The sequence below is a fragment of the Xenopus tropicalis genome, chromosome 4, assembly GCF_000004195.4.
Source record: "Xenopus tropicalis strain Nigerian chromosome 4, UCB_Xtro_10.0, whole genome shotgun sequence".
NCBI lineage: Eukaryota > Metazoa > Chordata > Amphibia > Anura > Pipidae > Xenopus > Xenopus tropicalis.
The window spans coordinates 16,327,689-16,344,596 of NC_030680.2; the positions used below are offsets into that span (position 1 = coordinate 16,327,689).

The window sequence follows — 16,908 nt, forward strand, 5'->3', positions numbered from 1 at the left end:
GAGAGTTCTCTGATTCCCTACAGCCATATAACTGTACAAATGTAACTGATACTTTTATACAATCAGTAGTTTATTTTGTTTGTTTGTAGAAACGTTCTGTGGGTATTCCCTTCCTGATCTGGTGTTAAGCACGACTGGTGTGATGCACATAAAGTTTTCAACAGATGAACGTGAAAATGATAAAGGGTTCCGGGCGACCTTCACTTTTGTCAACCCAAACAGTAAGTATCTGCCCTACATATTGACTCTGGTAAGGTATGATGACCAGGGCTGTTGTTTTTTTATTTAATCAAGCCAAGGGTCATAAAGAAGTAAACCTTTAAAATAAGTTGATGTAAAATTGATGAGTGCTATTCTAAGTACTTTTGCAATTTACATTCATTATTTCATTTTTTTTTAAATTAATTCCATGATACAACCTGGACTACTTCATGTTCAGAAAATGACCTGCAGGTGGCGCTGTTGTAAAACTGCATTCATATAAACCAGTGATCCCCAACCAGTGGTTTGTGAGCAACATGTTGCTCTCCAACCCCTTGGATGTTGCTCCCAGTGGCCTCAAAGTAGATGCCCATTTTTGAATTTCTGGTTTGGGGGCAAGTTTGGGTTGCATAAAACCCAGTGTAAAGCCAAACAGAGCCTTCTATAGGCTTCCAGTCCACACAGAGGCTACCAAATAGCCAATTATAGCTCTTATTTGCACCCCAGGAACTTTTTCCATGCTTGTGTTGCTCCCCAACACTTTTTCCATTTGAATGTGGCTCATGAGTACAAAAGGTTGGGGATCCCTGATATAAACAGTAGTTTTAACACAAAATATCTTGGAATTAAAAATAATAAATAATGAATATAAATTGCAAAAGTGTTTAGAATAGTACTCTTATCAACTTATTTTAAAGGTTTATTTATCCTGTAAGCCCGAGATACTGGGTCTTGTGCATCAGTCATATGCGTGTCAGGCTTTACCCGTTTAAGTCAATGGGAAGACAAAATTATTTTGGTAGATTACTGCAATGCAAAAGTCTGACTTCTGCTAGGTTTTTAATTGTAATGGCTGTCCGTCTGCTTCTTTCTGACCATATTTGCAGGTTTAAATGAAGACAGCAGGCAAGGAAATAGGGTCAAAAGTAACAAGGAGCAAACGACTTCCCAAGGTAAGGGGGCTTGGACAAAGCTTTGTAGATATGGCAATAGCTACTATGCGGGCAAAAGTCTTATGTGAACACAGAATTAGCAGTTTTTGAATTATTTTGCTTTTTGTTCAGCAGCTCTCCATTTTGGAATTTCAGCAGCTATTTGTTTGTTAGGGTCCAATTTACCCCAGAAACCAGGCAGTGGTGTAAAAGAGAGGCAGAAACATAAATAGGAGGGCCTAAATAGAAAAATAAGTTATAAACAGTAACAATAACAATAAAATTGTAGCTTCACAGAGCAATAGTTTTTTGGCTGCTGGGGTCAGTGACCCCCATTTGAAAGCTGGAAAGAGTCAGAGGAGGAAGGCAAATAATTCATGATGGGAAGGGAAGTGTGGAGTAATGTATTAAAAGTCGCAGAATTTGCTCCGGGTCTAGTAACCCATAGCAAACAGTTAAGAGACCATTAAATAAAAGCTGCTGGTTTGATTGGTTGATATTGGTTACTAGACAAGGTGTGAACTGTACCACTTTTTATGTTACCCCCAAATTGTTTCCAGCCATACCCTAGCACCTTTGCTCACAATGTCTAAGTAGCCCCTGCAATTGGATTCTGGTAGGGCACAGAAGCCCTTTCTCGTGATCACAGGGGCCCCTTGGGGAGAAAGAAAATAACATATTATTTTTTAAACAAATGTTAGATGGTTCTTTGTATTTACATCAAGAAATCATAACCTGATGGTGTATTTCACAGACAGCCCAAGATGTGAGCCTTAGATATGAGCCCAGTGCCCAGGGCCTTTTAGGTAAACCATCTCACTACAGCCAAATGTGTTTTTTTTCCCTCAGACAGTATTTGTGGGGTTTCCCAAGTCCCCCCCAGATTTATCTCCAACAGCATTGCCAAAGTGGAAGAGGCAGCCCCCCACTCCTGGCCCTGGCACACAAGCTTACAATATGCTGGAGAACATGTGTGCGATGGAGCAATCATTACAGAAAAGTGGATCCTTACAACAGCAAGCTGTGTCTTTAACAGGTAGGCAGGGATAGTGTTTAGTCCCTCCACACATAATCTAATCATATATACGGTGCTGGATTAAAGGTGGGGCAGATGGAGCTTCCTGCTCGCTCAGTAAAGTAGGTCCTTTAGAATTAGGGCCAAAGGGTTCAGGTACATGGAACATGTCGTTAATCAAAATACATTAATATGTTACTTGCTAGGTTTTGGCCTTAGGTATTGAACCTAGTGTGAGCATGTAGTAGGATATTTTCTACATTTAGTCCATTCCCAGAGGTTACTATGCCCACTGCTACTATAGGCACCATCTCTCCCTACTATACCTGCTATCCCACAGCCCCAGTCCCTTCCCAGAGGCTATTATCCCCCCACTGCTACTATAGGCACCATCTCTCCCTACTATACCTGCTATCCCACAGCCCCAGTCCCTTCCCAGAGGCTATTATCCCCCCACTGCTACTATAGGCACCATCTCTCCCTACTATACCTGCTATCCCACAGCCCCAGTCCCTTCCCAGAGTCTATTATCCCCCCACTGCTACTATAGGCACCATCTCTCCCTACTATACCTGCTATCCCACAGCCACAGTCCCTTCCCAGAGGCTATTATCCCACTGCTACTATAGGCACCATCTCTCCCTACTATACCTGCTATCCCACAGCCCCAGTCCCTTCCCAGAGGCTATTATCCCCCACTGTTACTATAGGCACCACCTCTCCCTACTATACCTGCTATCCCACAGCCCCAGTCCCTTCCCAGAGGCTATTATCCCCCCACTGCTACTATAAGCACCATCTCTCCCTACTATACCTGCTATCCCACAGCCCCATCCCTTCCCAGAGGCTATTATCCCCCACTGCTACTATAGGCCCCATCTCTCCCTACTATACCTGCTATCCCACAGCCCCAGTCCCTTCCCAGAGGCTATTATCCCCCCACTGCTACTATAGGCACCATCTCTCCCTACTATACCTGCTATCCCACAGCCCCAGTCCCTTCCCAGAGGCTATTATCCCCCCACTGCTACTATAGGCACCATCTCTCCCTACTATACCTGCTATCCCACAGCCCCAGTCCCTTCCCAGAGGCTATTATCCCCCCACTGCTACTATAGGCACCATCTCTCCCTACTATACCTGCTATCCCACAGCCCCAGTCCCTTCCCAGAGGCTATTATCCCCCCCACTGCTACTATAGGCACCATCTCTCCCTACTATACCTGCTATCCCACAGCCCCAGTCCCTTCCCAGAGGCTATTATCCCCCCACTGCTACTATAGGCACCATCTCTCCCTACTATACCTGCTGTCCCACAGCCCCAGTCCCTTCCCAGAGGCTATTATCCCCCCACTGCTACTATAGGCACCATCTCTCCCTACTATACCTGCTATCCCACAGCCCCAGTCCCTTCCCAGAGGCTATTATCCCCCCACTGCTACTATAGGCACCATATCTCCCTACTATACCTGCTATCCCACAGCCCCAGTCCCTTCCCAGAGGCTATTATCCCCCCACTGTTACTATAGGCACCATCTCTCCCTACTATACCTGCTATCCCACAGCCCCAGTCCCTTCCCAGAGGCTATTATCCCCCCACTGCTACTATAGGCACCATCTCTCCCTACTATACCTGCTATCCCACAGCCCCAGTCCCTTCCCAGAGGCTATTATCCCCCCACTGTTACTATAGGCACCATCTCTCCCTACTATACCTGCTATCCCACAGCCCCAGTCCCTTCCCAGAGGCTATTATCCCCCCACTGCTACTATAGGCACCATCTCTCCCTACTATACCTGCTATCCCACAGCCACTGTCCCTTCCCAGAGGCTATTATCCCCCCACTGCTACTATAGGCACCATCTCTCCCTACTATACCTGCTATCCCACAGCCCCAGTCCCTTCCCAGAGGCTATTATCCCCCCACTGCTACTATAGGCACCATCTCTCCCTACTATACCTGCTATCCCACAGCCCCAGTCCCTTCCCAGAGGCTATTATCCCCCCACTGCTACTATAGGCACCATCTCTCCCTACTATACCTGCTATCCCACAGCCCCAGTCCCTTCTCAGAGGCTATTATCCCCCCACTGCTACTATAGGCACCATCTCTCCCTACTATACCTGCTATCCCACAGCCCCAGTCCCTTCCCAGAGGCTATTATCCCACTGCTACTATAGGCACCATCTCTCCCTACTATACCTGCTATCCCACAGCCACAGTCCCTTCCCAGAGGCTACTATAGGCATCTCTCCCTCCCCACAGTCCCTTCAAAAAGGCTAATATCTCCACAGGGCTCCCATAAGCCTGTGGGTCTAAATGATGCACAAGCTAGGAGCCTTTCCACAAATGACTACATGCTGCCTACCACATGCCTACTCTGAATTAACCCTTTATGCACTATTCTAAAGTTGCAAAGTGTTGCACCTCAGCATACAACCTCCAGGGCATGGTGACTTTAAGTGCCTATTGTTTGCGTTTTGCACACTTTCCCATATATGCCACATATGTATACATATTTAGTACCTTTCTTTCTTTTAAGAAAACTCAATGACCTATGGCTGGCCATTCCTGGGATACATGATCTCTCATGGCTCGGACACAATCAGGTGTGAAGAATTACTTGTCTACTCTGTTACACAGTATGTCCAGCCTTTGTGCTAACCTTATTTTTTGAATAAAAAGTAGTATTTGTTAAAGGGATTGTTCCTTTAAATTAACTTTTAGTATGCTGCAGAGAGTGATATTCGTACACAACTTGCAATTGGTCTTAAAGGAGACATATTGGATAAACGGGAAAAACCCTAATTTTGTAGGTAATTGGGAATAATATACGGTGCTGGTTTCACTTTGGGCTAAACATTAATCCTATCTCTTTCCATGTTTGAAATGAAGGGTGGGCGTGTCCTAACGGTCCCTGCCAGAAGCACAGTAGGAAGGGGACAGCCAATCACAGCCCTGCAATCACACAAGCAAAGACAGGCTTCAGTTCCCTATCAAGTCAGCCTAGCTGCTGATTGGTTCCTATCCTTCAGTACAGTGTACTGAGAGCCGACACCCCCCCGCACATCCAGAGAATTCAGCCAGCAGGATGGGCGGGGCTAGTCGGGTTTTGGTGGAATTTTTGAATAAATCCGTCCGAACACACAACTTTTTTAAGCAAAATCCTTCTATATCTAGATGAGTATAATTCACTGGTACATTCTAAATTTTTATAGGATATGTCTTCTTTAATTTTTTTTTAATTATTTCCCTTTTTATGTAGCAGCTCTCCAGTTTGGAATTTCAGCAGCAATCTGGTTACTAGATTACAAACTACCCTAGCAACCAGGCATTGATTTGAATGAGAGACTGAATAGAAAGTAATAAAAGGTAACAGTGACAATAAAAATTGTCGCCTCACAGAGCAATAGTTTTTTGGCTGCCGGGGTCAGTGACCCCCATTCGAAAGCTGGAAAGAGGCAGAAGAAGGCAAATAATTAAAAAACTATGCAAACCAAATGAAAAGTTTCTTCGAATAAGCAATTCTATAACCTGCTAAAAGTTAACTTACATTCCTTTGCTATATTGCATTGCAAACTTTCAACAAGTTCTAAGTTATAGATATTGAAATTGTATAATTCATTTATATTGAAATGTTGCTTCAATTCAATTTGCTTTTCATTGGGAGAACTGTTATATTTTGGTTCGTGACCCCCATTAAGGAGATATTATTATTATCTTCTTTCATCAATCTCCTAGCATCTATGAAGGAGTGTTACTTGCTCATGTCAGTCTTGCCTATTGTCTTAAGCCGGCCATACAGGCACCGATAATATTGTGTGAAACCTCATTTCGTATGATATTAGGTGAGTGTATGGCGGCTCAATGAGGCAAAAGGCTGCGGATATCGGTCAACTCGTCAATTGGACAGGTTAAAATTGAGCAAAATCAGGGCTGAATCGGCAGAAGGAGGTAGAATGTAATATGTAATAAACACGCCCACCAGTATCATTGGTCCAGCTTCCTCCCTATGAGCAGGCCAGTATTATTTTTTTTTACAAAAGGTGGCAACCCTATGAAAAATACAGTCGATCTAATACCAGTTTTATGGGATTAATTGTGCTGGGTATGGGTTAACTGCCAGTGATTTTGTTTATTTATTTTATTCATTAAACTGTAATTTCAAGGCTAATGAGGCCTGACATTTCCTTTTGTTTTAGAAAGGTTTAGTGAAGCAGATTATCCCTCACCCTAGTTTCACCGGCCAAACAAATGACTTTGACATTGCATTAGTTGAGCTGGATGAAAGCCTTCAGTTCAATGGTGACATATTTCCTATCTGCCTCCCTGGCAAGAACAGCGAGGTGGCAGCTGCCAGCCTTTGTGTCGTCTCTGGATGGGGTCTTCGTGGGAAAGGTAAGATATTCCTCTATCATTGAGTTTCATAGTTACATAGTAACTGAGGTAGAAAGAAAGGCCTGCCATTATTAAGTTTAACCTTATGCTCTAAAAATTATTAACAGGGTTGGGTTAAGGTGTGCAGGGCCCACCGGGGATGCCACCCTAGGAGCCCCGCCTCTAAACCCCCCTCCCCCAGCACACAGTATAGCTCATACTTACAGTGGCCATACACGGGACGACTCTAGCTTCCAATATCGGTCCCTTAGACCAATTCGCCAGCTTATTGCCCTGTGTATGGGCACTAATGACAGGCCTGTCTGACCGAAATCTGGCCTGAAATCGACCAGATCTCGATCAGGGACCACATCGGCTTGTTGATGCGGTCCCTGAACTGACGGACGCCTATACCCCTCATTCTAATCTGAATTAGCCCAATATTGCCCACCCATAGGTGGAGATATCGGGAGAAGATCCAAGCGAGCGAATCTTAGTATGTATGGCCACCTTTACCAAGGTTCAATTGGGGGAGCGAGGTAAGTGGGGGGAATGCTGATGCTTCCCGGCGGGGATCTGGTCTGGGGCCCACTGGGTGTGTCCTGCCAGTCCGACCCTGAGTACTAAATAGTTGCAGGCAGATGGGATTCCCCACCACAGGGTTTTCCCACTGCAGCTAAAGGTATGCTAGGTCTGGGGGCTAGTATGAAACATACCGTGAACTATGAGGCTTAAGGCATAAATAAATATACTGAGTGGTTCATGAGATTCTTGAAGAATTTTGGTCTTAGCATTTCACAGTAGTGGAGACCTCCAAGATTAGTCACTCAACGAAAAGCTAAATGATTGTGATATGATGAGTGAATAAAATATGATGATCTGCGTTTTTATATATTTCAGAGGCAGAAAAGTCAACAAAGCTACAGCAGCATGAAGTTCCCATCTTTGCGGTTGATGCCTGCAAAGCTCTCTACAGACAGCATCCTGGGGGCATCACGGATAGGATGTTATGTGCTGGGATAGGAACAGGACAGGGCAATAGTTCCTGCTCAGTGAGTCTTTCCTGTCCCATTCCTTCCTGCACTCCTTTTCGCACTGCCAATATATAACACTTGGCTAATGACTGGTGCATTTGGCGAATGCGCCCCACAATTCATTTAAATGCACTAGATGTGTAGCTCCATCTGTAATTGACGTACAGCAGCTCCATCTGTAATTGATTTGTTGGATTTGCTCTAGAGGAGGCTGTACTGTAGCAGAGACTGTAGGTGTTAGAAATGGGGTAGGGCTACAATATATAACTATATCTGCCTCTTATCCAGGCATCTACCGTAATCATTCATTGCACCCAACCTCCCAAAACTGAATGCTTATGAAACCCTTTGAAATCTCCATCACTGTATAGCTTCTTGACACTTATATACTGTATATCTATGTTATCTGCAGATACTACACCAATCCATTGGTACTTTGTTTTCCGAGATATAAATTAAAGGGGAACTCTGGCTTCTGAACCAAAATTTGTTAAAGAGCCCCACACAACATAGATACCCCAAATATACCTATCACTGGAGTCTGTTCCTTCAAAAAGTATGAATGAATACAATTTTCTATGCTGAAATCCAGCTGCAAAACAGTTCTTGTCTTTCTGCATCATTTGAAATCCTGGCAAAGGAGGAGGGACTAAAACACTGATGTTACATATTATAACAACTTATCCGCAGCTTACAGACAGCATGCAGCAACTACATAACCCACAATGCACTGCACTGTGATGTTCCTTTCCTTATTGATGCCACATTTGCAGGGAATTGTGGGATTGGGAGGATTCAGGCTGAAGACAGGCGACTACTCTAACATTTTATTTGAGTCTCAAAGTAGTCAGCCAAATCAGCAGGGGAACAGGGGTCCAGGCTTAACTGTTTCAAACCATAAAGTATATTGCAAAGTTGCTTGAAATTATGTTTACTTTTAAAAAAGTTTTGTTTGGGTGCAGTTCCCCTTTAATCAAAATATATACTTAATGATTTATTCCCTTAATTAATCTGGTTGACTGTCTCTGGTTAAACTTTTTCTCTTATTTGACTATACTAGAGGGCTGTTGACCATGGGAAGATGCACAGATGCCCTTTGTCTTCATACAAAGTTAATATGCCAATAGCAGCTGGGGATTTACTTGTCCTTTATCATATGTAACTTTATGTACAGTATGTATGAATTGTGTTGGGAGGCAACTAGTAAGGAAATTTACAAGCATTTAAGGCACACAAAATGAAAGAGATGCATCGGCATGAATAATTTTCATGAAGAGGTTAAAATCTGTATTAGTGAGAGAATTCTTCAAAGGAACTGATATGATTGTGTGCCAAGCAGAATAGTCTCAGAGAAAGACATATGGGAGTCAGCCATACTTTGTGGGCTTCATCCCAAGAGACATGTTGACCTGGCCACAAGCCGTTTCCTTTTGTACTTTTTGGATAAAAAAAAAATCATGTGCGAGGGGCAGAGCGTCCGGCGCTGCTCCTTAACTTGCATACTTGCCTCCCCCACTCTCTTCTCATATTTACAGCAGTACTGAACACAGACAGCATTATATTGAGGAGGTCTCTGTGCTCCGGGAGTGCAGATACATGCAGCAATTCAACTAGCATGAAAGGCAAAGAGCTTTATATATGTATGGTATGGTGTGATATGGTCTGGTATGGTCTGATATGGTCTGGTATGGTGTGATATGGTCTAGTATGTTATGATATGGTCTAGTATGGTCATTATGGTATGGAATGTTATAGTTTAGTATGGTATGTTATGATCTGGTCTGGTATGGTCTGGTACTGTATAGTATGGTCTGATATACTATGCTATGGTCTGGTATGGTATTGTATGGTCTGGTATGGTCTGGTATGGTATGGTCTAGTATGGTCTGGTATGGTCTAGTATGGTCTGGTATGGTCTAGTATGGTCTGGTATGGTCTGGTATGCTATGGTCTGGTATGGTCTGGTATGGTCTAGTATGGTCTGGTATGGTCTAGTATGGTCTAGTATGGTCTGGTATGGTCTAGTATGGTCTGGTATGGTCTGGTATGGTCTAGTATGGTCTGGTATGGTCTAGTATGGTCTGGTATGGTCTGGTATAGTATGGTCTGGTATGGTCTGGTATGGTATGGTCTAGTATGGTCTGGTATGGTCTAGTATGGTCTGGTATGGTCTAGTATGGTCTGGTATGGTCTGGTATGGTCTAGTATGGTCTGGTATGGTATAGTATGGTCATTATGGTATGGTATGTTATAGTTTAGTATGGTATGTTATGATCTGGTCTGGTATGGTCTGGTACTGTATAGTATGGTCTGATATACTATGCTATGGTCTGGTATGGTATTGTATGGTATTGTATGGTCTGGTCTGGTCTGGTATGGTATGGTCTAGTATGGTCTGTTATGGTCTAGTATGGTCTGGTATGGTATAGTATGGTCTGATATGGTCTGGTATGCACTTCCCCTCCCCACAAGCTTCACCAGGAACAGATGATGAAATGATTATTATAATATACAATATAACTGACAATACGTGTATTTAGCAAATTATATGACAGAATAGTAAATGCTCTTATTAATTGGGTATTTCATGATTCAGGAACAGTCTGGCGGGCCATTGGTTTGTCTTTTGGAAGAAAAAGGCATCTACGCTATTTTTGGTCTTGCAAGCTGGGGCATCAACTGCAAGCCTGGCGTCTATACTAAAGTGCCCTCATTTGTCGACTGGATTGACCAAATAACGAGTGCAACAGGTACATTATTATCATCACAGTTATAATTAAAACTCTGGAAATGCTAAGTGACCCAAGAGTTGTAATATGTGTTTAATATAGAGCATATTAATGGTTAAAAGTAAGGTTAATATGAATATTTTGTTACAACAGTGCCACCTGCTGGTCACATTCTGAACATTAATAGTAGAGGACGATGTCGAGGAAGCTGCCAGGAGAAAGAAAGAGGGCTGATCTGATGTTCTTCTGGTTAGGAAAGATATGAGAAAAATTATCTGAGGTTTCTAATGTTTCCCTAACCAGAAGAACATTAGATCAGCCCTCTTTCTTTCTCCTGACAATGTCCTTGTCTACATCATGGCCGTTACCAACTTTAATATGTCAGGGACTTTAAACTTTCAGTTAAAAGGCAGGGTAGGAGGCCAGTGCTGCACCAGTGGCAAAGAGACTTCACCTGTTTAATTATGGTTCATTCAAGTAATGCAAATAGGTAGTGGGTTCTTATGTGGTATGGTTGCGCTATCCATAGTCAGGGTGCAAGAATTTCTTAGTGCCAGGCTAAAATATTGTTGGTAAAAAAAACTAAAATATTCAGGAAAATGCAGATACTTCCCTAAATATCTTCTATATTTCTTTTCTCTACAGAACAAATCTATTCCAGTGATGGTGACCCGAATGCCCATAACAAGATGGAGAATACTGAGCAGGAAGGAACAGCAGGGGGCAGCAGCACTGTTCAAGGTATTTATTCCCATTTGTTAATTTTTCATAATAATTCTTGTATAATTTAGCAGAAAATAGCAGGGAATAGCAATGTAACTTATTGTGTACTAAAAAAAAAGTGTACTAAAGTTAATACACTTATTGGAGAAAGGTGGAATAAACAAAAGACTGAAAAAGAAAACTATGACTAGAAACACTTAAAATTCACATGTCTGGAGATCCAGAATGAATAGAGATTCCACTGTGAATCTCTCTATTAGAAATATTTCTGTGGTTATAGAGAGTTATATTCATTCAACTGGTATTTACCCCCTTTGCTGTATGAATTTGGATCAAACATCAGACCTCTTAACCTTCTTTAACACAAAAAGGAACCTACAATAGGGAATCGCAGAACAAACTGGTGGTTTTATACCTCTTATTCTTAAGGGACCATGCAGAGGTTAATGTGAATTGCCAGCTACTCAAATCACTTCAATAGAAAGGAAGTTATTAGGCAAAAACTTCCCAGACCTTCCCAGTCACTAATGAATTCCCTTATGTCCCACTGCCTTTGTTGTCAACTTTTTGTTTCACCTAACCAGGGTTGGACTGGGAAAAAACCCGGTCGGACCCGACGACCCATACCCAATCCCTGCAGGTCTCTCCCCCGAGCCGTGGGGGTCAGTTGGGTGACAGGGGCCCCTAAGGCAGTTGCCCTGGTGGGCCTTTACCATAGTGAATGTGATAGGGATATTAGATTGTAAGCTCCTCTGGGGCAGTGAATGATGAATAATCTCTGTTAAAGTGCTGCATAAATGTATAGCCGTATATAAATAACAGGAAATAATATATATACTGAGCAGCAGGTGGCGCTGTTGTGACAAAATAATTCATTAGGACTCTTTCCTTGTTGCTAAGGTAACTGATATCACTGGGAAGATGGCTATATGGCAACATCATCCTTTTTCCAATGTGTCCATCTACCTAACTGTAAACCTTTTAGAAATCATCTGCATTTCTGGCATGCACTAAAAACCTTGCAAAGCCTGACTGTGCCCACAATCTCATCATCCCATATACACAGGTGGGCTTCCCTCCAATGGCACCAGCTCTAAAGAGAATCACTACATTGTATCCAGCTGTGAGGATGTGGTACTGCTGAAGTCACCTGGAGAAATTAAAATGGAAACCAAAGGCCAAATGTATCCCAATGGCTTCAGGTATGTCCCTGCTATCCACTGGCTGCTCACTAACCCCACAATGGGCCGCCACCCACTATGGAAACTCTGGAATGGGCAACAGAGATATTTATGGTTCGTACATTGATGCACAGAGTGCCTGTGTAGTTTAATTAACATCTGGTTTCACCATGTTTCTTTCTAAGTTCGGTCCTTTCTGCTCTTCCCTGGTAAGTGCTCATATCCCTTTATACAGTCCCTTATGCTCTTCCGGGGAGGGGGAGGTAGTATAAATATGGCTCCTGTTTAACAAACAGTAAGAGACATTCAGCACAAAATTCTCCAGACTCCACCATTGTGCAAAGATCTCTATCACTCCTTGTTGAAGTTAAAGGTTGCAAATCTGCTATACAGCTTTATTGAACCCCCGCCTAATGGTTTTAAATTTTAGTGGTGGGCACAATTTCTCTTTTTGATATAGTTTATACAGGAGCAGTGGCCAGCTCCAAGTTGTAGCTCCCACCCTTCCCAGCTACAGTCAGGTGATCCCAGTGGAGCCAATAAAAGGGCAACAAATTGGGGGGTTTAACCTTGAAAGCAAGTAAGTTGCAGGGTAAAACTCAGTCCCTTTGTAAAATGTATATTGAAGTGAGTGTAGGACTGGCCAGACAAGGGATGACTGTGATATAGTTGGCCAGCTTGAATATATTGCAATATATGGACAACCAATCCCTGTTTTGCTTAAAGGGAAAGGCATATCTTGCTAGCTTAATGCACAGAATGTCTTATTGTCTTATATGTATTGATAATTGGTGTAGAGGATCTCTTGTTGCTGTCTATATGAATTTGTGGTCACAGCCTTATTGCTGCCCCTACCTAATGGTTTTAAATTTTAGTGGTGAGCACAATTTCTCTTTTTGCTATCATTTACACTGTTCCTGTAACTATTTATGCCAGCTATAGTTTGATCTCCTAAAACTAGGGCTGCACCAAATTCAGGATCTGATTCAGGTTTTTCCTGAATACTAGCACTTGTTTCAGCATTTGGGCAACTGAATCCAAACCCTTACATTTATGTGACTTTGCTCTGGGCAAGTTAATATCACCTTTTCTTTATTCACAATCGATACAAGTTTCATATTTCTCAAATTTGAATATGAAATTGGGGTTTGGATTTGGTCTGATATTTGGATAAATCTTTTGTGGAGGATTTATTATTCAACTGAATCCAATCGCTACTTAACCTGGATTACAAGTTTGATGGGGGTGCTATTCTAAGCACTTTTGCAATTTACATTCATTTTTTAATTAATTTTAATATATTAAGGCAGTGCTGTCCAACTGGCGGCCCGCGACCCCCCTCTGTGTGGCCCCCCACCTGTCTGGCTGCTTTGATGGCTTACTCTTGTGTAAGATTTAAATGGTATCAGTACTGAGATTAACTGCCACCCTGCATGGTTCTCACCTCAGATTCAGGCTGTAATCCCTCTGTATTGTTTAAACATGTAATCCCCTGTGTTTTTCACACCTTTTAATCTCTGTATTGTTCACCCCCTGCAGTGTTCACACCTCAGGCTCAGGCTCTAATCACCCCCATTGTTCCCCTGTTCACACCTCAGGAGCAGTAGAAACCCACAAATAATCCCTGCACACTACAAAAAGAACATATACTGAGGTGGTACTGCAATTAAAAAGTTTTTTTAATATATAGTTATTGTGCAGACTGTAGGAGCAGTGCCAGCATTGTGTCCCTGTAGGCTGCATAGGGCAAGCAGAGTATGGCACACACAGGCAGGGTAGGGAAGGCAGAGTATGGCACACACAGGCAGAGTAGGGCAGGCAGAGTATGGCACACACAGGCCAAGTTTGGCACAAACCAGCCAAGAATGGCACACACAGTGAAAGTATGGCACACGCAGGCAGGGTAGGGAAGGCAGAGTATGGCACACACAGGCAGAGTAGGACAGGCAGAGTAGGGCAGGCAGAGTATGGCACACACAGGCAGAGTAGGACAGGCAGAGTAGGGCAGGCAGAGTATGGCACACACAGGCCAAGTTTGGCACAAACCAGCCAAGAATGGCACACACAGTGAAAGTATGGCATGCAGGCAGGGTAGGGCAGGCAGAGTATGGCACACACAGGCAGGGTAGTGAAGGTAGAGTATGGCACACACAGGCAGGGTAGGGCGGCAGAGTATGGCACACACAGGCAGGGTAGGGCAGGCAGAGTATGGCACACACAAAGGCAGGGTAGGGCAGGCAGAGTATGGCACACACAAAGGCAGGGTAGGGCAGGCAGAGTATGGCACACACAAAGGCAGGGTAGGGAAGGCAGAGTATGGCACACACACAGGCAAGGTAGGGCAGGCAGAGTATGGCAGGTTTTTGCTGTACTACAACCATTAATATGGGTATGGTCATGTGATAACATGGGTGTGGTTTCAAGTGGGTGCGGTTTCAAAAAGGGGAGTGGTCAAAACTGGCTTCCATTATCGGCCCTCCACCACGTAGGTCGGAAAAATTCCGGCCCTCGGTACAACAGAAGTTGGACAGCACTGTATTAAGGGATAAAGTACTGTTAATATGAATGCATTTTGTTACAACAGCACCACCTGCTGGTCACTTTCTGAACATGAAGTAGCTAAGGAAGTTGTCAGGAGAAAGAAAGAGGGCTGATCTGATTCTTCTGGTTAGGAAAGGCGTGAGAAAAGGTATCTGAGGTTTTTAATTTTTCCCTAACCAGAAGAGCATTACATTAGCCCTCTTTCTTTCTCCTGACTTCTCGACTACGTCCTCATCTACGTCATGTTTGGAAAGTGACCAGCAGATGGCGCTGTTGTAACAATATGCATTCATATTAACAGTACTTAAACCTTTAATATCTTGGAAATTAAAAAAAAAAATGAATGCATTTAAGTGATTAGAATAGCCCTCTCATCAATTTATGTCAACTTATTTTAAAGATTTACTTATGCTTTAAAGTACATTGTATGCTAGGAATTGTAGTCCAGCGACAAGTGAGTAAAGTGTGGTTGACAAGTGCTCTGCAGTAGGGTTTAGTGCCCCTTTAAACAAAAAAATCTTTCTTGTCTTTCAGTTGCCAGTGGAGAATTATTGCCCCAAAATATCACATTATAAAAGTGGTCATCCAGGAGCTGCACATGTCTGCGGAGAATGGGAAGTGCTGTAATTCTCTTATCATCTACGAAGGAGTCCCCAAGAACAGGATTGTAAAAGGTAGAACTTTAACTCTAGTTCCATAAATCCTACACTGAGTTTGCAATATTTGCAGCAATATATGGGCAAACCTCACATATGTAAAAGATAGGCCCGTGCAGTGGGGGCAGTAACAGTGGAATTCTGGCAGACAAACAGGGGGTTAAAGGGTGGGAGAATATTCATCTTTTCCCTGGCTTTTGGACCACTAATATGATTAGTTTGCCTTTGTCCTGTGATGGGAATTCCGTTGGTTGCTCTCTTGCAGTTCAGTTCCCCACGGATGGGATCGTACCAGGAACAGTCTGGTCGGAGGGATCTTTTCTCACCGTTGAGGTCTCCACCACATCAGTAGATCCGGAGTTTGGAATTTGGCTGGTATACAGTTACCACCACAGAACTCAATCCCAGGACCACATCGTGTCGGACAGTGACAGTTCTGAAAGTTCTGAACCGTAAAAGTCTGACTAGGGCATCGCTGTAATGTTCTGTGTTCCATGGGAGGTCCCAGAAGTCACCACTGTTTATTCTCATTTGTCTTTCTGTCGGCAATGAATCAAAACCCTATCTGTATAACTGGTCTGTGATTGAGTCTAAAAAGGAAAATGTATTGGTCCCATGAAAGCTGAGTGTAGGGAAATTGGATTTGCATTTTATTTTTTTTTTATTTGTGTGTGGGTATATACAGGTATGGGATCCATTATCAGCGTTATCCAGAAAGCTCCAAATAATAAAACTGTACCATGTACTTGATCCAAACTAAGGTATTATTAATCCTTATTGGGGGCACAACAGCCCTATTGGGTTTATTTCATGGTTAAATGATTCCCTTTTCTCTGTAATAATAAAACTGTACCTGTACTTGATCCCAACTAAGATATAATTACCCCTTATTGGGGCAGAACATTCCTATTGGGTTTATTTAATGGTTAAATGATTCCCTTTTCTCTGTAATAATAAAACAGTACCTGTACTTGATCCCAACTAAGATATAATTACCCCTTATTGGGGCAGAACAGCCCTATTGGGTTTATTTAATGGTTAAATGATTCCCTTTTCTCTGTAATAATAAAACAGTACCTGTACTTGATCCAAACTAAGATATAATTAATCCCTATTGGAGGCTAAACAATCTTATCTATTTAATGTTTAAATTATTTTTTTAGCAGATTTAAGATATGGAGAGCCAAAGATCCCTTATCCAGAAAACCCCAGATCCCGAGTGTTCTAGATAACAGGTCCCTTACCTGTATATAAATACACACACATTTCTATTGAGAATATAAATCTATATTAACGTAATGGCACCGTTGCATTGACATTGGATTACCCCAAACTTGATTGGTTTTTAATTTGTTTCTAAACTCAGTATGATTGTTCCACTTTTGCCTGCAACCAGACTTCTCTCTGTTCCCCAGAGTGTCAAAGGGAGTGGGTTCCCCCAGAGCACTGCCGTACCATGCAGGGAGCATTGTTTTCCCACCTGACTAGGAGGAAGCCCTGCCACAAACAAACACTAT

At 42.9% G+C, this 16,908-nt stretch overlaps 1 protein-coding gene across 1 annotated transcript in view; it reads left to right on the forward strand.

The window, feature by feature from the left end:
* ovch2 (uncharacterized LOC100496902) overlaps positions 1-16,117 on the forward strand; it is a 32,320-nt gene extending 16,203 nt beyond the window's left edge. The window contains exons 14-24 of the mRNA XM_031900502.1: positions 90-221; positions 1,089-1,154; positions 1,983-2,169; positions 4,693-4,759; positions 6,353-6,548; positions 7,428-7,579; positions 10,158-10,311; positions 10,936-11,031; positions 12,080-12,215; positions 15,270-15,409; positions 15,657-16,117. Coding sequence (XP_031756362.1) covers positions 90-221; positions 1,089-1,154; positions 1,983-2,169; positions 4,693-4,759; positions 6,353-6,548; positions 7,428-7,579; positions 10,158-10,311; positions 10,936-11,031; positions 12,080-12,215; positions 15,270-15,409; positions 15,657-15,847 — 1,517 coding nt within the window. The 3' untranslated portion in view covers positions 15,848-16,117. The remainder of the gene's footprint in view (positions 1-89; positions 222-1,088; positions 1,155-1,982; positions 2,170-4,692; positions 4,760-6,352; positions 6,549-7,427; positions 7,580-10,157; positions 10,312-10,935; positions 11,032-12,079; positions 12,216-15,269; positions 15,410-15,656) is intronic.
* The last annotated feature ends 791 nt before the right edge of the window (positions 16,118-16,908 follow it).